Source organism: Carassius gibelio, chromosome A17, assembly GCF_023724105.1.
Source record: "Carassius gibelio isolate Cgi1373 ecotype wild population from Czech Republic chromosome A17, carGib1.2-hapl.c, whole genome shotgun sequence".
In the NCBI taxonomy this organism is placed as follows: domain Eukaryota; kingdom Metazoa; phylum Chordata; class Actinopteri; order Cypriniformes; family Cyprinidae; genus Carassius; species Carassius gibelio.
This window is the reverse complement of record NC_068387.1, coordinates 2,333,392-2,354,931: the sequence shown is the minus strand read 5'-3', so window position 1 is coordinate 2,354,931 and position 21,540 is coordinate 2,333,392. Positions and strand designations below refer to the sequence as shown.

General features: G+C 38.2%; 1 protein-coding gene across 6 annotated transcripts in view; it reads right to left on the bottom strand.

Annotated features, from left to right (window-relative positions):
- Positions 1-21,540, bottom strand: part of LOC128031480 (ral GTPase-activating protein subunit alpha-2) — a 164,450-nt gene that overhangs the window by 54,057 nt on the left and 88,853 nt on the right. For 5 of the 6 annotated variants that reach the window (XM_052619774.1, XM_052619769.1, XM_052619770.1 and 2 more), the window contains 18 exons: positions 21,447-21,525; positions 20,843-20,965; positions 20,241-20,342; positions 18,978-19,171; positions 18,790-18,888; positions 18,105-18,260; positions 14,413-14,541; positions 14,195-14,323; positions 13,931-13,989; positions 13,690-13,798; positions 11,954-12,064; positions 11,799-11,867; positions 11,480-11,617; positions 9,536-9,719; positions 6,587-7,385; positions 4,877-4,948; positions 2,524-2,647; positions 2,270-2,425 (listed from right to left, as the gene is read on the bottom strand). In XM_052619774.1, coding sequence (XP_052475734.1) covers positions 2,270-2,425; positions 2,524-2,647; positions 4,877-4,948; positions 6,587-7,385; positions 9,536-9,719; positions 11,480-11,617; positions 11,799-11,867; positions 11,954-12,064; positions 13,690-13,798; positions 13,931-13,989; positions 14,195-14,323; positions 14,413-14,541; positions 18,105-18,260; positions 18,790-18,888; positions 18,978-19,171; positions 20,241-20,342; positions 20,843-20,965; positions 21,447-21,525 — 2,832 coding nt within the window. The remainder of the gene's footprint in view (positions 1-2,269; positions 2,426-2,523; positions 2,648-4,876; positions 4,949-6,586; positions 7,386-9,535; positions 9,720-11,479; positions 11,618-11,798; positions 11,868-11,953; positions 12,065-13,689; positions 13,799-13,930; positions 13,990-14,194; positions 14,324-14,412; positions 14,542-18,104; positions 18,261-18,789; positions 18,889-18,977; positions 19,172-20,240; positions 20,343-20,842; positions 20,966-21,446; positions 21,526-21,540) is intronic. The other variant, XM_052619771.1, reaches the window with a different exon arrangement.

Genomic DNA, 21,540 nt, shown 5'->3' with positions numbered 1-21,540 from the left:
TCAAACGGGACTCGTTTTTATGTTATGTGTAATAAAGTAATGTTTACTTCAGATGTCATCTGCAGTGTTTACGGTCTTTTGGGAAAGGATAAGCGATATATTTAAATCGTGTAGGTGCGCGTGTCTGCTGCGCACTGATGACACAGGTAACTGATCAAACACAAAAATGGCTTATTTCTTTAAGTTATTCAGGAATTATTAAACAAACATATTAGTATCAGAAATGGATTTTAATATATTACAATGAATTATACAATTATGTTGTTAATATTTCTCTATAATGAAAAAAAAATACTATCTGGGAAATAAAGCTTTGTATTTATTTCTTAAATCCGTACTGTATATAGTCAGTTATTTCTCTGAATAAATTCAGATTTCAGAACGAACACTTTGTAGTTTGTTATATGTGTTGAGGTCGTGTCCGTCTGATGTTTATCATGTTCATGATGCTCACTACTTTACATGCCTAGGGTGTTCGCATTGTAATAATGTAGAGTGATACTTCATATTTATAAACACTGACTTGTTAGGTGATGTTTTCTCATTAAAATCATACAAATTCCTATTAATTCAATGGAACTTTTTCGCACACTAGGGATTACCAATATGGCGGCGCGGCGGCTTCACTTTAATGACGTCATGAGCAATCCAGTTCTATATTATAGATCAGTGGCTACATTCGATTACAGTGCACGATACCACTGTGACAGTAGTTTGTTGTACGTGTGTGGCTTATAACATAGGGGAGTCAAGTTGAATGCAGCTTCCAAAAGACAAAAAATAGCCAATTAAGATTTTATTAATTTTAATACAATCACACCGGTGCGAGTATGTTCAGCAAGTCATAACATCAGCTGCTAAATTCAGATCTGTGATCGCTTGCTGGCGCTGAGCCAGAGATAGATGCGTTTTTACAGCGTTGGCGCATTAACCAGTCACACACGATTCTTTTGAATGCAATGGCCAATCAGAGGTGTTTAAATGAATCATCGCTAAAATGCCGGTGCTTCCTTCACTCGCTCGCTGACTGAATACCTCTTTCTGGTCAATTCTCTCGTCAGAAACAACAAAGTGCAGATGTGTGTACGAATCTACAATTAAGATATTGATTTCACAGTGTTAACAGTTTCAGTGATTTTAATGGGAATTTCTGAGAGTGATTGAACTCTAGACTGTCAGTGAAAATGATCTTTAATAATGTAAATGTTATTTGCTCTCTTTCTGAACAATGAAATATTAGTAGCAATATTTATATCACATTAACTTTCAATGTTAAATTCACATTTAATATGAAGTCAGTCGTATTAAAAATATGTTATGGCATGACACCTATATCTGTTACTTAAGTAAACAGACAGGGTTTTATAATAAATTGGAGTAAAGGCTGATGAGATATATACATTTACACACACACGCACACATACATTACATACATTTATCTATATATCTAAATAAAAATAGGCTCCGTATATATGACCCAAAGTAACTAACTACTTGAGTATATTTTTTATCCGATACTCTTTTACTCTTACTCAAGTAACTATTCAAGACTAGTACTTTTACTTTTACTTGAGTAAATATTTCTAGAATTACTTTTACTTGAGTAAAGTTTTTGGGTACTCTACCCACCTCTGCACATGTGACAGAGAGACTGTGAGTCCTCATCACTGTATTTTAGCATGTTCCTACTGTTCATGTGGATTTTCCTTCATAACATATGTGAGGTTCACTGTTATATTTCCCATCGTGTTCGAGTTGGTCTGGCCTTTAAAGATAGCGCCAACATAAAGAGCAATGTTCTTTTTTTAGCTATTTATGGAAATGTCTGTGTATTTGTTGTTTTGTATTTTGTGTTTGGTTTTATCTGTCCTATTTATTGATTTAAATCTTGATCTTAATCATTTTATGCATTTGATGATGAAGTGAGACAGGTTTATTTTAGCAAAATTGTATGTTCCAATTAGTATGAGCAGGAAAACGTGGATTCAAGATGCCACATCACTACATGTCCTGAAGTTAGTGGATGGATTGTATTTTGATCAAAAAGAAACTAGGTTATTGTTAGGGCTGTTTAAGCGCAGTACAACTCCAGCCTCAACTGTATAGCGAGGAGCTTGTGCTGTTTTTGGTGCCCAGCTGTTCTAGTTTTAAAATTATTTTATGCATAACTTTGTTTTATTGATGCACTTATATACCATTTATTTGCAGATTTAATATGCATTAATGTGTATGGTTCTTATCAAGCAGGAAAAGAGGTGGTTGAAACTACCTTTTTGGTGATGGAGTCATCCGAGTCAGAAGGCATGCGAGTCGACACATGGAAGATGACCTCCACGTTGGAGGTAGCGTAATATGGTGCTGTGCTGCCTGTGCTGCCGTTTCTCTGCAAACCACCCATAAACCCACAGTGAGTGGCCAGATTCACCTGAAAGAGAGAGAGGATCTTCCTGATGCTCTGATAGTCCCAGGACATGACATCCGCTCACTACAGACTCATTAAGAGGATCTGATGTGTTATTTCACCTCCCATCCCAGCCCAGAGACAAAGTCCTCGTAAGCCTGTCTGCCCTCCGTGTTGGACAGAATGGAGCATTTGTCCTCCTGGCCTTCTCCAATGTAGAACACAGCAATCTTGTGTGTCTCTCGACTGGAAACAGAAACACAAGATGAACTGACACCATGCAGGTGTCACCATAATTGATGTGATCTGTATTATGTGATCAAAGTGTAGAAACACCTCAAAGACAAAATGGGAAGCATCTGAGCCAGATTTCAAACACCACAGCATTGGTTCTGAATACTCAAGAAATGTGATAGTTTGGGGTTTTTTATATATATTTTTTTTATTTACATTTTTTATTATTATTTTGGAAAATGTTCACAAACCCGATTTTGCTTTGCTTTGCTGGAGTTCAGATAAGTGTTATTTTAGTATCACTGAAACACTATTAGTATATTGAGAAATTATAAGTATATTTTTTATTAATTATTATTGTTAGCAATTAAAATTTGTCATCTTTCTCATAAGATTTGTTTTAAAAATATGTCTTAGAATTTTTTATTTTTTAGTTATTTTAGTATATCAGGTTAATCAAAATGGAAATGTGAGATGTTGCCTTGGAAACAAGCTAAAATAAATTGAAAAGTTTTTATTTATATTTTTTAGCATAAGGTTGTACATAAAATACATTTTTATTTTTATTTTTTCATATTTTTAGCTCTTTAATGTGTATACAAATTGAGAAATGTCAAAATATAGAACAGACGTAAAAATGATGCTTTTTGCATGCTAATAATTAATAACAATTACTTTAACTCATAGCTAATAGTTGCTTGGACATAAATGTGTGTTGGAAGGCAGTGCGTGTACACAACCACCCTATGAAGATAAAAATCCACCCACTATTTTTTTTTAAATCCCTATAAGTAAAAAGCAGTGTCTCCCAACTACATGTTTTCAGCAGTGCTGCTAATGGGACATCACATTAGCCACAGGCCCCGCCCACGAAAGTTGACAGACACTGCTGTTCACACACAGAACTGCCCTGAGCGAGTTCACAGCGAGTCTGCCCTTGCTGCACTGATGAGAATGGCTACCAAGCGTTTTGTGTGTTCTGTAGCTGGATGTATGAATCCACATAGCTCTCTCCATTTACTCCTGAAATCTGAGCCACTGAACACGAGGTGGATTAACTTTGTTTTGGAAGAAGATGCTCCCTCAACTCAACCGAAATTTTAACTGATGCTGCCTTCACTTGCTACCAGAATGATGGTGAATAGGAAAGTGGGAGTTAAAATTGCATATGAAAGCAATGTGAAGTCGACCGCTGGGATTACTTGAGCTCATAATCAAAAGTGCGTCTTATAAAGTTTGTAATAGCATGCGATGGCACCATGAGTAATTTTGTGTAATTCATAAAGTGCATTTTTTCACTAATAATGAAGTGTTTATTTGCAAAGCCTAGCTTTATTATTATTTAGTATTGCGGAGCTTGAGCTCTTGAAGCTCCGCCCTCTTCCCCGGAGCACCAGCTCATTTGCATTTAAAGGGGAGACAAGAAAATGATGTGTTTTGGCTCATACCCTAAAAATGGCAATTTTAACAAGCTATAAAAAATGATCTTTAAAGTATTTTGAGTTAAACCTTCACGTACACACTCTTGGGACACCAGAGACTTATTTTACATCTTGTGAAAAGGGGCATAATAGGTCCCTGTTAAAACATGCAGGTAAGTATTAGGATCTCCGGATTGATGGAACCACCTCTGTTATGCTCATCAAATCACACATTGTTTTTTGACCAAAACACACTTTAATACACTTCTTTTTGCAACTATTTGCTAATCAATCAAATCCAGGTATGCAGTGTATATGTGTCTCTTTGAGCAGTGTTGCTAAGGAAGCATCATGCCTGTGCAGTGTGATGTTTGGCATGCTCAGTCAGCCGTTGCCATGAGTGGGCTGGCTATGCATGCGGAGGGTAACGGTGGCCCGATCCTGGGGGTATTCTTTAATAAGCCTCTGTAATTAGCCACTCTGAGTGCCTATTGATCGCTGTTGGCTGAGAAGTGTGGAGCTGTGATCAGCCAGACGTGGCCAGGATTAGGCCGTGAGGAGCAGAGTATCTGAGAGTGGTCTTAAGACATGTCTCCTTAATAGTGCTTTTAAAGGATTTAGTCGCTCTCTGTAGACTGGCATTAGGCTGCGTGATTGAGCTCTCCAAATGCATGCTGTTGTTTGCTGCTAATTTTTAGCGTTAAGTGCCGAGGAATCAGGCACAAAGTCACTAATTTACTTGGTATGCGATTATCTGTATGGAACTTTAAGGCATGGACATCAGATGTCGCGGTCTTCTGAAACGACCAAAAACACTTACCACTGCCTTGAGTCCAAATTCTTCAGCTCTCTCAAGAGCTTGGAGTTCTTCTTTAGAAGATGAAAGCTTTTTCTATGAAGAGTAAAAGAAATGGAACAGTCATAAAACAAACAGGAAAAACTTTCTAAAAGATAAATGGTGAGACACAGGCGAAATCACTGTTTTTTTATTTTTACGTTAAAGTATTTTCAGTTCAACCAAAGTAAAACCAAGTAATGTAAGCCATCTGCAGGTTTACTCCTCTGAAGACCCTAAACACTGACCCCATAGTATCATATCATGCATGGGATTAACATAAATATTTAGAACTCATGCAACTATATATTTTATGATTATATATTCTGATATGCAAATAGGCTCTCAAGAAAAAAAAAATACTCAAAAAGTCTATTATATTTACTATTATTTAGACTATTATCTATCAGAAGAAGAAATAATAAGAAATGTTTCTGGAGCAGCAAATTAGCACATTATAATTATTTCTAATATATTAAGTAAAGGCTGCTGAAGTTTCAGCTTTACCATCACAGGTATGAATTATCCCTACTCTTTTTACTATTATTTTTACTAGGGTGGTCAATTTAATCCGTTAACACACACACACACACACACACACACACACACTGCAAATGATGCTGCACTGATGCTGATGTTGACATCGCGGCCGCACTTTCAGCCAATCACGAGGGATCAGCAGACATGATGATTTTTAGCGCAATATCAGATCTGATTTTGAATGACAGGGAGGTTCTATCACTGCAACTCCGAAATCAGAGCATATTTCATTAATTAATCAATATCGAAACTAGGGCTGCTCCGATCACGATCGGCCGATCTTTTTGCGCGTCTCGTCAGTAAAGCCGGTTCTCTAATCAGCGGTAAATTCCATCAGGTGCGTGATTTCACATAGTGCAGCTGTTACTACACAGAGCCGTTGTTAACTGAGAAGATGCGCAAATCCACTTCATTTTCAGCGTTTATTTGCGCATCTTCTCAGTTAACAACGGCTCTGTGTAGTATCAGCTGCTCTATGTGTATTTTACGTTTAAGTTTAATAAATGTTTTAATACATTTTATGTTGGATCAAATAAAATATTTATTTTGAAAGCTACTATTTCTTATTTATTTTCAAAAAGAAAGCAAGATAACAAATTTAATGACATATCTCGTTATTTTGACAAAATATTACATTTTAATGAGAAAAAGAAGTCGTTTTGATGACATCTCGTTGACAAAATATGTCAATGAAATAACATCCCGTTATTACGACATAATTGAGAGGAAAAAAAACATAATATGAGTGTGGCAGCAATGCATCACCACAGAAACCAGTTATTTGATATTTAAATAATTTTTATCTTATTTCCACTTCCAAATAAACTGTACTTTTATACTATACTTTTACTGTTTTGATTAAACAAATGCAGCCTTGAAATATGTATATTTATAGCTAAGTGAGTGTGATTGTAAACTTGCTAAAAATCTAGATATATAATTTATGTTTTTATTTATTGTACCTTTTTATAAAACACTAGCAGCCACCAACATTTCAGGTATTCACACACATGCAAATTTTGCGAAAGGCCTCGAGACCCGTAAGAACCAATGAGTACTGATGTGAAAAAAAGAGCAACTTTGGAAGCGGGTGACTGATTTTTCATTTTGGGATGTGCTTCAATGTTTTCCAGCAACTCCCATGAAATACAATACCTGCGATCCCATGAGTTCATGCCGAGGTCATTGAGGAGAAGTCTGCAGAGGTAAAAAGGAGATTTGGGCTCGTGGTGTGTGGGCTCTCTCTGCCTCTCTGCTCTGATGCTGGGGTCTTCAGTCTGTAGCCGGGCCAGCTCCTCGTCCTCCTGCTTGGCCTGTCTGTGGATGGCATCCATGATGACCCCTTCCATGTCAGGATTCATGCCGATGGGTGGAGAGGGCGGCTGGGTGAGCTTCAGCTGGGGCTGCGGCAGGCACTCGGGACTGCTGTGGCCAAGGTCTTCCAGTAGCTGGTCCAACACATCCACGCCATCTTCCACTTCCAGCTCAGAGGAGCATTTACCGGAGCACACAGAGTCCTGCTTTTCAGAGTGTGTGGCGTTGTGTGACAACTGATCTCTGCTGCCAGCGCAACTCAAGCCAGCTCCATCCAAAGTGCGGAACAGAACGCCGCCGTCCCATGAGTACTTTCCTGAGATGTCCCTGACGATGACACGGACCTCGGAGGAATGATCCCTCGGGTTGGCCCCCGTCGTGCTGGAGCTGTCATAGGGGATCTGCAGGTATGAGACCAGTGTGCTGTCATTGAAGACAAAGAGCTGCAGATTGGGGCTTTTGAAGACTTCAGAGGAGAGCTCGGAGGACTCTACATAGGGGTTGTCGTGGTTCTCACTGACCAGGCTGTTTAAGAGAGCGGGGCCACCGCTGAGAGGATGGTGGCCCAAATGATTGACCAGGTGTGTCATTACCATCCGAGCGGTCAGAGGAATCAGCTCCAGGCTTCTCCTTTTCTTTTCTGAAACATGAAACAACACAAGTTTAGTAAATTAGAAAACACTTAGCTTACACAAAGGATTAGTTGAACCAAAAATGAAAATCCTGTTATCAATTTATTTAATCTATTTTTTTAAAGGGACAAAGCACATTAATAATAAATGTACATGTGCCAAAGAAAGGAGCCGGAGAGAAGGAAAAATTAATAGCACATATTACACTGGGATTATAAAAGTATAATATTCATATAGTATTGTTCTGGATGTAAAATGTAGCTGACTATCAATAACATAATTCCTTAAATTATACATAAAGAAAATAAAAAAAAAATAATAATTGCGGATGAATTGATAAGTATGTATATGTATAATTACTCTCAAGTTGTTACAAATCAGACTTTGGTTCAACTTCAAAATACAAATGAAGATATTTAAATGTGAAGACTGAGATTTATGGCAGTCCATGTAACCTCAACACTCAACACAAATGATTACACATCTCTCTGAAATACTTGATATATTTATTTTTCTGACTGAAAAAAAAACAACAGGTAAATAATTTTTGTAAAATGACTGCTGTGTGACTGACTTTTTTGGGGTAATACAAGTCCTAAACCGGCTGACTGTGTACAGTATTTTCCTGTACTTATTCTCAAAAGCTGGTCGGTATACTGGCTTTCAGCTGTCATGACCAATGAAGGCCATTTTCCATCATGTTTGCACCATGTACACGTTCACACAGACACCTTTAAAATATCTATTCATTCTCCTAAAACAAACTCAAAGGGCTGCACTAATGAGCATCACAGCTTTCGTGAGGAGTGAATAGGGCTCTGCAAGCACTATGAATTAAGTCCTCCGAACGCTGAACACCTCTCAAAAAGTGAGAAATCTAGCGTTGTCATTAGGGGATATTAAGATTAAGATGAGAGAGAGAGAAGGGGGAAAAAAACCCTGAAGTGCTCACATTGTGACAGTGCTATCAATACCATCATCCCCATCAAAGTGGAAAAAGCTCTTTGCAAAGACGAGCAAGTTGCATTAGGGATGCACAGAGCTTTGAAGTGAACTAATCAATATGAGCTAGGTAGTGGGATATTGCTTATGAGTTGCTCTTTGGCTGAGGTTGTTTTTTTGTTTGTTTTTTTACATACAAAGAGATAGAAAAGGCATGTCAATGGATGGAGATGTTTGCGCTGCAAAAGCCAGTATTCTTTTTCTTCCTCTACTCCACAGATATAAATATTCTGTCATAAAAGACATCCCTTTTGAAAAAGGAAAGAACAACCCCCCACAGCCCAACCTCACCCTAACCAAAAACAGATAACATTTGATGACATGCCAAGGTAGAAAACACAAGAAATATTGCCTAATGGATGAAGTAAGGTCGGAGTAGAAAAAAAATGATTTATTTAATAATTGGCATAAATGGGCTTGCTTTGAGTGGATGAGGGAACTAATGCACACCTCTTTACAAATTCTGTTTCATTCCACATTGTGCTACATTTGCTCTAATATGATTCACAAGAGCTCAGGATAAGAACTCAAAGGACAAATTAAAAATGTTCAATTTTTGTACTTTCTTTGCTTTTCAAGGGCGATGCAGCAGTTTCAACATTAATGCTGAAAAAGTTGACCAACTAAATTAAGTCAAAATGGCCTTTACATTACAGACATTAAAGAGTGATTTGTGTTGATGTGAAGCAAAAATTCGTGCATTTAATAAGGTTTCAGGACAAAACAAAAATGAATATTTAAGGTAATATGGTTTATATCACTATATATAAATATATATTTGGAACTATTAGTAAATTTAAAATAACGAATACTACCAGGATATAAACATAAACTGTATTTTGCAAATTAACTTAAAAAAGGCTAAATAAATAAAACCAAAATATTAATAATAAAACATATCATTTAAACCTTTTTTTTTCTTCTCTAAAAGGTGGTTTAAAAGTCCAAAATCATGCATACACTCTTAATGGTCCTACAAACAGGCCCTTTCTGCTTTATTTAGATTTTGGGATGAAATATGACCTGGGGCAGTTAATGACAGATTAGTCATGACATATCCCTAGGCGTGCTATAGACAACAACATAACACAATTGCAATAAGATTAATTACACTATTTACTGTATGTTCCTCCTGAAAGCACAACAGAGTCCTTACCTTCAGCCACAGTGAGGAGATTTCCGAAGTCTCCCATGGCATTGTGTATGGGTGATGGTTCAAAGCTCTTGACATTGCCTAAAGTAAGGAAGGGTTCATAGTCTGTCGACAGATCAGCAAGGCTGAGGAGGTAGTGACTCTGTTGAGTGTGCAGATTAGACCCTGATACACAAGTGTGCAGCACCTAAAACAGCAGAACAGTGAATTAAGTACACTGGCGATACACTACAATAAAACAAAATAAAAAAATAAAATATATGTGGGCCTAATACAGAACCCTGGGGAACACAAGATTATTTATTTAATAATGATCTGCATTTCTCGCTGTTGTAGACTGAATTACAAATACAAAATGTAATGCATAAGATACTAATGTCCTTGTTTAGATGTTAATGCATTTTGAAAGCCTAATGAGAATGCATTAAATAGCAAACTCTGTTTGGATCAACAACTCAAAGATTTCTTCAGCAGTGAAGATGCTCTTCTTGGCCCTCCACTGAGATGCATTAAAAAGAAATCTGTAATAGATTGAAACATTGTTGTTACACCCAGACGGTGTGGTTGAGCGCTACAGGGCCGCCATATGGAGATGGGACGATATTTACCATGCTAAGCCAGGAAACTCAGTGAGATGGGCTTTATGGGCTAATAATCTATTTCTCCAGTGATATGGGAGTGTATCGATGTGCAAAAACAGATGGCCATGGCTCTATTGGCTGGAGAAGATAAGACACAGTCCAGCACAGTTTATCACAGTGCCTGAACAGGTTTGGTCTGTTTGATTTAATTAAGGCTTTATCCCTTGGCTCATTCTCGAACACCGCACACTCACACAGCAAACAACCACCCTCTAAGCTACATAAACACAATCAGATATAAATTCATGTTGTCAAAATGCCTAAAAATAAAACCACATAACTTTAATTTTGCCACACAATTAACACCACAGAGCCACTAGTGCCATCTGGCTCAAATGGAAACTGCTGATAAATCAGAGGTATGGGTCACGGAAAGGTGTGATGGATCATCTCTCCATGTAAATCAGTAACAGACCATCTTACAATGGACTTCAGTCGAGCCATATTTAATTTTTAAAGCAGATATTTTTAAGCCATAAACTGACTGCTTTTCCTGTAAGGAAACAAACTGGCATAGCATAAAACAGTCACATTGTGACAAGATGAGAGAAAAACTAAACTAATTCAGGACAATTCATTACTCTAAGTGTTAAACTAAATTGGCTGTTTCTGAGGATTCAACTTGATTTTCATTAGTCTATTAATGTAGCAAGTGGCACTTCTCAAACTGTGCTGCATAAATGAACCAAGACTCCATAACATTAAAGGACAGTCATTACCAATTATTATTTGAGTAGTACTATAGGCTTGAGATGCTAATCATTATTTCTTGCACTTAACTGAGACACAACACGAGTACTGGTTTGCTGTCCTGATGAGGGTTATGTACATGTGTTCGTGCTAGACGCTATTCGGCTCTGACAAATGGGAGATTAAAGTAATCCCAATGAGCATATAATAACTAGCGGAAAATGATTAACAGTCAAACGAGTGCAGAGGAAAACAAAGACCATTTTTTATTCTTCCCTTTTCCCCTGTGCAGCAGGTGCATTTTCTCTCATATGATGATGAACTGAATTCTTGAGTTCAGCATTCATTGGTGAGCTTATCAATCCAACAATGGGACATTTAAATAATTTGGCCATTTTTTTCTGGGAGCATGACATCTGCACAAAGGTCTGTGTCTGTCTGCATCTGCACAACAGGCCGAGACTAATATCTCATTTATTCTGTGCCCCTCAATGCCCTCTCATTAGTGTCTGATGACTAAATATGAGCTCTGAGGGGGCGAGTGCATTTATATTAAAACGCACATGCACAGGAATATTTCTGCTTTAATTTTAAGCATCTTACTACCTGTACCCACCCTGTAAATGTAGTCGAGTAGAGGGGCTTTCTGCGAGGCGGGGTCATCCAGCACTGGCATAGTGATGGGCTCCAGCAGGATGGAGAGGGGTACGGCCATGCACCAGTCCAGCAGGCACAGCAGTAGAGACACCATTAACTAGAGTGCAGGGAAAAAGCATTCGTTCAGACTACAAAACAATCAATAAACCTGCCATAGACAAGCTGTTAGGAAGGATGAACCAATGAGTAGAGAGACAGGATGAAGTGCTGTGTGCTACTAATTCTGGATTCCCAGGTCCAACACTGCTTACACAAACAGAGATGTTTTGCTTGCTCACCTTTTTATCTGCCTCAACCGCTGAGTGTTCAGCACTGGGCAGAAGAAATGCTATGGTTGCTACAAAAATCTACAACAAACGAAAAGTGGAGATTAAGTAGGCATCCCTTACACATTACTTAACAGATGCATCACGCGGATGGAGACCGGTCGTACCTCTATAATTCTTTTGGGAAGGGACGGATCCAGTCTCTGTAAGTGCTGCCAGTGAGAAATCAGTAGCTGAAAGATGTCACAAGCCACATTGGCCACCACCTTATTTCCAAACTAAAAGACAAAATGACATTCGTTATCACATTGCATCGTGAAGAAAGGAAGAAATACATTTCATTTTCAGAATTCTATATAATACTAAGTAGATAAGATTATAGCTCAATTGGTAGAGCATTGCCATATCAAGGTAGGGTGTTCGATTCCCCAGGAACACATGATAGGTAAAAATTGATAGCCTGAATGCCCTGTAAGTCGCTTTGGATAAAGGCGTCTGCCAAATGCATACATTTAATAATTTTAATTTAATTTATTTAATTTACATTTTATAAAATATACATCTTTTATTAGACTTTTATACATTTAAAATGCAACAAGACATTTATATTTCAAATAAATGTCGTTCTTTTGAACATTCTATTTATCAAAGAATGCAAAACTATTAATTAGCACAACTTTCAACATTGACAATAAAAAGAAATGTTTCCTGAGCTTATAATCAGCGTATTAGAATTAGATTTCTGAAGGATCATGTGACACCGAAGACTGGAGTAATGATGCTGAAAATTCCATTTTAAAATAAATTACAATAGAAAACAGTTATTGTAAACTGTAATAATATTCCACAAGTTATACTGTATTTTGGATCAAATAAGCACAGCCATGTTGAGCATTAGAGACGTCTTTCAAAACAAACACAAAAAAATTTACCAATCACAATAACACAATGGAACAATAGTGTATTATAAAATATACTGAAAAATAAAGAAATGATTAAAACACGTTTCACTTGCAATTCGTTTTGAGAGCAATACAATTTCCACTTGATCAGAGAAAACTGTTTTACAGTTGTCCCCAATTTTTGTTAATATCATTTGGTATTAGTGATAATAGTATTATTGATAAAATATGGTATTTTTAATGTGATGTTGTAAAAAGGACAATTGTTATTTCTATTCATCACCCACTTATTTCACAGAGAAACATTGCTGGGTAGATCTCAGGTTAATGGACTGTGTCTACTGCTCTACCCACAATTCTCTCTGGCTCGGGGCTCATGTGGAATCTGAGGTGAGAGAGTGAGTGTTTTCTCAGAGTAATAGAAGAGAGGCAGCCACGCATAAACTCCCAACAGTTCAGCACATGCTTTTAGAGATGGAAACCCTGTTCCTCTGTTTATTTTGTCCTGAGCTGCTCTGAGTCAACATGAACAGGATGAGATCACCGCTGCATAAGCTAAGGGAACGAGGACACTCAAGATGGAAGTTAGCATTCGAAAATGAGTGGTTTTAAATGACTCAACTACATTTCAGACTCTCTTTTGAACTATACTGCAGTTTAACAGTAATACAGCTACTTACATGTGCTGACCGTTTGGAATTTCTTTAAAATCAATAGATTTGAGGTAACTTGATATGTTATGTTATACTGAAGTATCACGGGTGAACATTATATTTATTGTTTATTTACATATAAATAAAACTGGTCAGGAAACATACAAGCCTATTTGACCTGGCAAAACTAAAGGTTTTCCTTTGAAGACAATTCTATATAATCTTTGGAATTTCATGGCTGTCTTCAGAGACAAAGTTCAAAACTGGTAAATTACTAACTCAAATTAATCCAGCTAATGCAGGCTAGTAGAAGAGACTGATGGTGAAGAACAGATCAAATATAATCACCTTCAACGTGACGCCCAGGACGTTAATGGCGTCTGTGACCTGAGGATGAGTTTCTGTCTGCCTCAGCTCCTCACACACCCACAGCCCCAGACTGCAGATCGCTACACACCTGAAACACATCGCTGTGGTTGCAATCATGCATGTCGTTTGAACGGGAACCAAATAAAATATCAAAAATGAATGCCAGATCACTCAGTGTCCTGGAGAACGTGGGGTAAGGAATGATCTGGTTGTGCAGTACCTGGCTCCTTCACATGTCTCGTTGCGAGCCGTCTTCAAAAGGATGTTCACAAGATAGTCCTACAGAAAGAAAGCATGACCAAGACAGTTAATACTAATACAACTGATGACGTATATTAAGCCTAATCACCGGTTCAAGGTTCAGTCTTGTGAGCATGGTTTACATATTAGTACATCACATATTTAAAAGGTAGTTAAAACAAGTCATTAGAAATGAGTAATAAAACAAATGATTTGGTAATGGCAAACTTTTGTAATGGCATACCTTCATGTCCTCTTTGCCAACTACGATATCCTCGGATCCAGGAACAGTCTGCAAAGAGGGGATCTGTTGATAGAGGTTAGGGAAGCACACCAGCGAACCAAGAACTGTCTGAGCCTCGACCCGTGGAGCCTGACATGAGCGTGAATGGAGAAAACACCAACATGAAGCTGTGCTCTTCTGTGTGTAGTGTAGATGCAGACTGACAGGACCAGTGGTACCTCAAAGGAGTCAGTGTTGAGGACACGAGCAGCCGCGGTGATGAAGTCTCCCACCAGCATGGTGAAGCCCGGCAGACCCAGGAAGAAGAAGCGTGGGGAGCACCACCTAATCATGGTGTTCAACACATCCTGAGCACATGAAGGAGCAGGGGGGAATAAACATTTCAATAATGATCATCTGTTGGGGAGTGGTGGATGAAGAACAAAAATCAAGTACTTGAACATGTAAGGATAAACAAACAAACAAAAAAACTATTACTGCAAGTAGTCCTTTTCAAGTGTGTATCGCTATCGGGCCCCATGCATCCCTAGTTTTTACATACAAATGTGTATATGTCCACTATGGGTTTACACAACCTGCGAAATTCACAAATAACTCAAGTATGTAATATGTATGTCAATATGTATACATGTATATGTCTCATAATCATCAATAAAAAATCCAGAATGAGTAACACGCACTCAATCTCAACACAAGAATAAAAAGTCAGACAGACATGAACAGTTCAGTGCCTGGCTAACTGACTCACTTTGACTGGAGAAGTTGTTCAGATCCATTCACAAATAAATCATCGACTGTGATTTGGTACAGATTCATAATCACAGCTGGCACATTGCTATTTTTTTTAATTGCGTTTCTTTTTTTAAGTGGGTGTCAATTTATTCACTTCTAAATAATGAGGAACCACATTTTTTTATGAAATATCATGCAGTGAAAGTGTGCAAAAAGCAAATAAAAATAATTACTGCAATAAATTAAATTAGACACATTTGAAAAATGTACAGTACTGACAGATAAAAACTCCGGTTTAAACCACATACAACATTTGGAGGCACAATCTCTAGACTTCTTAAGTTATCTGCAGGTGTGAATCATTACATAACTCTTTATAAACCACCAACCACTTCTGCCTCTCTCACATTCGTTTTTTAAACCACTGTGCCATGTGCACAAACAAACAAATGCATAAACACGGCTGCTCCGTCACGGCCAGATTTGTCATTCTTAATTGAATCCTTTGTGAACGCTGTCAGATGAAGAAAAACAAAAACAATATAGACAATATTCTCCTGCTGAGAAGGAGATGTGAAATTGGTGGAAGCGGTGCATCTGCAGGGACTTTTTACCCTCATTCTGCAATAACTGACCTTTGCAATGCTTAGCAACCAGTCGTAATTAAACGCCACCAAACTGCTGTGTGATTACCCAAAAAGAGCATTTTGGAGGAAGCGGCAATTCTGCAAAGCGGGACTATTATGCAGTGGTAGATACAGCAAGCACAATCTGAATCCACAGCATGTGTGTCTGTGACAATTAAACATGGCCAAACGGTTTAAAATTGTCAGAGGAGTGCAAGGACATTTATATGTACAGACACATGGGTGAATGTGCCACGATTGGTCCTTTCCATCTGAAGACTCTAGATCTACTGCAGCTCTTAGACAAATACCTCAATGTGTGACCGCTACATGACTCCAAACGATGGAGGTGAAAATCTATGTGCTGATGGTCAGTCTGTATTTATTAAATCCAGCCGCAAGCCAGTATCTCCTGTTAGAAGTGCTCTTTTGTTGACTTTCCTGTTCCTTTAGCGGTGCATAAAGAAAGGTTTAATCATTATCTACAGCTTCAGTGTGATCAGGGTTCCTGCACAGATAAATTTCATAGCACAGTTTCTTTTAAACAATAAAATGTATTATGCATCAATAAATATTGACGTATGAATCACTCAAAGGGTTTTTATATGCTGGTAATTCTGTTTGTGAACCAGCCACATTCTACTGATATAAAATCACCATAAAATTAACACTGCTCATTTATTAATATTTTATGATGCAGTGTTAATTACATTCACATCATTATTATTTAGAGTAAATATGTGCCCATTAATCTTCAGTCAAATACATTAATGTCCCATCTTCCTCACAACAGCATCTCTTCTCTGATGAAGGCAGAGCAATAACTTCAGATCTTTCTTTCCAATATCCTGCCAGTCAACCATTTAGTTTGCACTTTCTACAGTCTGAAGGTCAAAGTCAAGTCCCACCCTTAGGCAGGTCATAATGTGAATTTTTAAATTAATTTTCAGACCGCTTTAGTTCCCGAACTAAATGTACAGTACTAAAGTAGTGGGAAGATTTTGCGAGAACTATTTCCCAGTATGTTAACAACAATGTTAACAAAGAAGAATGATGTTAAAAACAGGAGGATGGAGGACACTGTGATCGGAGCTGTGTATTTGTTGTGTATCACAGGTTTCACAATAATGGAGATGGTATGTCGACGTATACGTAAAGCGATTGAAAGAATCTCAAACTGGCAGTTCTACATTTGCTACAAATTCCTGCACTTCAGCGTCCGTCAATCTATCGCTGTTCATCATACTTGCAAAATAAGTTGACACAACGTTTAAATAATTTTTACACAGCCTTTAAACTCATGGCGTGTGTGGGCGTTTTCAAACGCGTCTGGCCAATCAGTGTCTACTTACGTCATGGTTAGTACAAGTTATGCAGGTTAGACCCAGCTCTGAAGAAGGAGTTCATTTGGTTCTCGAAAAAGGCAGTCCCGTACTAAAATCACACCCAGTTCTGGCGATAATGCCAGTGACATCACACTGCTCAGAGAATCAAAACGGAAGGTCTAATGAGACTGATTTGGTTTAATGGGGACTAAAAAATAAATGGGTGGATTTTTATCATCGTAGAGTGTTTGCATTCACATACCGGCAACACAAATTAATCTCCAAACTTTTGCATAATAGGTGCCCTTTAACTTTAACAGCTGCATCAAGTGAGTGGTAAAGCAGAAGTGATGCACTTCTACAATCCCGCTCATGATGTTTCTGAACTCTGTCTGGTCTGAGACTTTAAGCCAACAGTGATACAAATCCAATGTGTAATCGACACACAAAAGTTTGTAGATCCACAAAAGTGGCAAAAAGCACTTTCGCTGCCTTTTCTGTCCAATCTCCATTGCAGTTCAACATCCAGGGAGCTCTTATTTTTTGACCAAATTAAAAGAAACAGAAATGAAGAGAGTGGCACTCCATGGGACGCAGTGCAGTGCCAGCACACACCACTGGAGATCTGAACATCATCAAAACCAAAATAATAATCAAATAATAATCGAATTGTAATTAGCGATAAAACCTATAGGAAAACAAGTTGAATGTATATTAGTCAAAATCAGATCAGTCTAACACTCTTTTGATGATTCAATAATGTTTCTTTGTGAATATTTAGGAGAGAAGCACTGTATCACATGCAGAACCAGGCTGCTTTAGTGAGCCTTTACTGCATTCACAAGAATGAAAGACTGTTGCACCATCTAGTGGTCAACTGCATAATATTTTTTTTTACATATATTCTTTTTAAAGGGATATTTCAGGTTAAATACTTAGGCTTAAGCTCTACAGACAGAATTTGAGAATGAAAACGATACAGCAATGCATTTTCAGTTTGACGTACATGTGTCTAAACCCATCTTTATTGATGGATGTACTTTTTCTTGATGAGTATGATTTATTAATTCCTCTGGAGCTGGAAGCTTCCAGAACTCCTATGCCAAGTCCCTTCCTGGTGTGCATGTATATCTCTCCATTTATATGCTTATAATCGATAAACAGAAGTGTAAAACCAAGAACAGAGCACAAGCAGGTTTAATAAAACACATGCAGGATCATCTGTACCTGATCGTCGCTGGTGAAGCCTTTGTGCATGACGTGGTAGAGATGCACCAGGAAGTCACTGTTGGGCAGCACGTCCTGATGCTTGGTCATCATCTCACAGATCAGCTTATACGCCTGGAGCTTCCCAGCCTTGAACTCTGACGGCAGCATGGTAGCCTGAACCATACATCACAAGTCATTCAGTTTTCAATCTGCCTATTCTGATTCAACACAAAAGGTCCAGAGTAAATACAGTAAAGCATGCCCAAATTAGCATATGCATGACATCACTGGGCTGTATTTGCATTCGACCTAGTACTGTGCATCTGTTTGCTCCTCTCCTACACACTGTGCTTATTTAATACAGATGAATTCCCAATAAAGGCCAGTTCACACCAAGAATGATAACCGTAAAAGATAACTATAATACCTATATAAGCCTCCTCAACAGTGCATGGTAATGTTCTATTGCAGTTCTGTAATCTGCAACTTAAAATACTTCAAAGTCAGGAGGATTTCTGATTGGTCGCCAATTATTTTTATCAATCATCAGCTGGAAAAAATAAAAATTCTGAAAGTTCCTCTATTTCGTTATGGTCATAGTTCTGGTGCGGACTCCACTCAGTGGCTTTTCTTTTAGATTTAGAAAGACTATTAAAGCTATATCTGTATTGTTATCATTCTGTTCTACTAAACATCTTGTTACCTTGAAGATCCAGGAGGCCAGCATGCGCAGAGGAGGGATGAACAGGGGTCTGGCCACGGCTGTGTCTGCATCCACTCTGATCCCGAGATTATCTCTGATCTGAAACAGGAGTTTAGGAAAGAGTTCTTCATCATTTAGTTTCTACGGTACCTGTGAACCAGACTTTGCCGAGCACGGAGGGAACCTGCCTTGGCCAGCTTGTGCCAGAGCTCGTAGAGGTAACTGAAGACCTTGGCGTGGATGCGGGCACAGTGGATGCTGTTCACATCCCCCAGAATCCCCAAGATCCTCCTCCAGAGGACGAAGGCAGAGTCGGCGTGCCAACCGGTCAAGCTGCCGCCGGCGATGATGCTGACGTCATCGGCCAGAAACTCACTGCTGTCTGCAAAGAAGAGCAGACACAGAGTGAGTACATCACTTTGAATACGACTTGAAAGAAGATTGATTTTGGCTTAACAGATGCTTTTTTAAAATCATGTTCAAATCTGATCCTCAGGCTTTTGATTAAAGTTAATTAGTTCATCTCTCAATCATCATTATATTGCACTGCATTATATGTTTTGAACATAAAACAAAGCATTTAAACATTTTCTTGCTAAAAAATATTAGTAGAGATGTATAATGACGACTTATATTTACATTGTTTTATGTAAGTATCTGCTATAAAGATTTCATTGATTTACATTACAAGCAGAATTTCATCGTACTTTTTGGTCATAAATATTAGCATCTGCACCAAAGAGCATAATTTTGCTCAGTTTGTGTCTGAAGTATGAGCTCCACAATCTCTCTTCATCATACTGTATGAGCCATACAATCGAAGTAAAATAACTTGTATTGTACCTTCTGAAATCACTGCAAAAAGCTCTTCCTTTGGGTTTTTATGTCTTGCTTTTTAGTTCAAATATCTAAAGACTCTTAAATCAAGACACATTTACTTGAGGAAGTCTCGTTTCATGAGAAAATAATGAAAATGAAGTGAGATTATGATTAAAACATGAGCAAATATTTGCCAGTGGGCTCAAAGAAGAAAAAGAAAGTTTGAGGATGTTTTATACTCAATTGACAGATTTTTGTTCTTGTTTTAAGCATTAAAAATGAAATAACACAGAAACGTTAGACAGAGACAGCAGGCTAATGAAGACAGGAATGGGAGCTCCAAAGTTTAGGCACAGTCAAAATAAAAGACATGTTCTGACACATCGGCCAAACAGAAATCAGACAAGGCCAATAATAAAAGATATAAATACAGCCAAATACTACTAAAACTAGTTTTAATGCATGTTCCTTTCCATGAAGAGCATTTGAAATGAGTTTTATGAGGTTTAATTTTGGTTAAGATGTAGTCTTAGAAGAAAGCTGTCTATGTGAAGGTCTGGAAACACGTTTCCTTCGATGGATGGAGGCAGAGTGAAGAACACAAGATGAGGTTGAGAGGATGAGTGCAGTACCCAGACGGTGAGGCACATTCACGGCATCCTCCAGGAGCTGAGGGCCCTCACAGCAGCCATGAGGCAGGAGGAGAGCCGGAGACACTGGGGGACAATCAGACCCTACACAACAACACAGTGATGGATGGAAGGGTGCTGGAGTCACATTCACACAAACACACTTAACCACACATAAGACACAACAGCTGATCCTGATACAATCATTGGATCATCAGTAGCATGTATGAACCATTCACATTAATCTCATGTGTGTGATGAAATGTCTATTTGTAATGTTTATCCTGCTGCTGTACAATCACCTTCCAGTGTAAATCTGTTACATGTTTCCAAACAGGAAATTAATGACAAAATCCCACAGATGCTGCTGTATTTAGCCCGGACTATTCTGTGCATCATATGATGTCCCGCTGAGTCATACTGAGTCATACGTCATACTGAGACCAAAGAAAAGGGCAACAATAACAAGAACCTCAGGAACACCGCAACTTTCAAACACAGAGTCATGTGGCAGCACTTTCTGCTTTGGGTTTACAGCGATGGGACACATGGGTGTTGGGCAGGATCAGAGTTGAGAGGGGATGAGCTGTGTTGAGTTCTGGTACCTGCCAGTGCTTCAGTGTGACTGAGCTGGAGGCTCCTCTGGCTCACTGTGTCCTCCTCGACCGCATGCCACACCGCAGCATCCTTCAGATAACCATTAGACGTCTCACTGCTCACACTCTCACCTGACAGAAGAGAGCTTATACTGACACTCATATTTATCACACGGCTCTAAAAAATACTTGATTCTAAACGCTCAGTCACAACATTTCACGTTCTCTTATTTCTGATAATGCACATCAGAACCAACACTGCATTACACACAGTTGTTTTGCTTTTTTAAATAAATTAAAATCAAACAGAACTTGGGGATAGATAGATAGATAGATAGATAGATAGACAGACAGACAGACAGACAGACAGACAGACAGACAGACAGAGAGACAGACAGACAGACAGACAGACAGACAGATAGATAGATAGATAGATAGATAGATAGATAGATAGATAGATAGATAGATAGATAGATAGATGAAAATGTTAATTTTTACATTATTGTTATTATTATTATTATTATGGTCAACAACAAAGCAAATAAGAATACAAGAAAGCAAGAAAGATAAACAATATTTCTGTAAAAAGGAGAGATCGCTGGACAGAGCTCACTTTTCTCCCGCAGTTTAATTTTGCATAATTCTGCTGGATAATCCAGATCTGTTGGACTGCTGCTCCGCTGGATCAGAATCTGAGGATATCCACA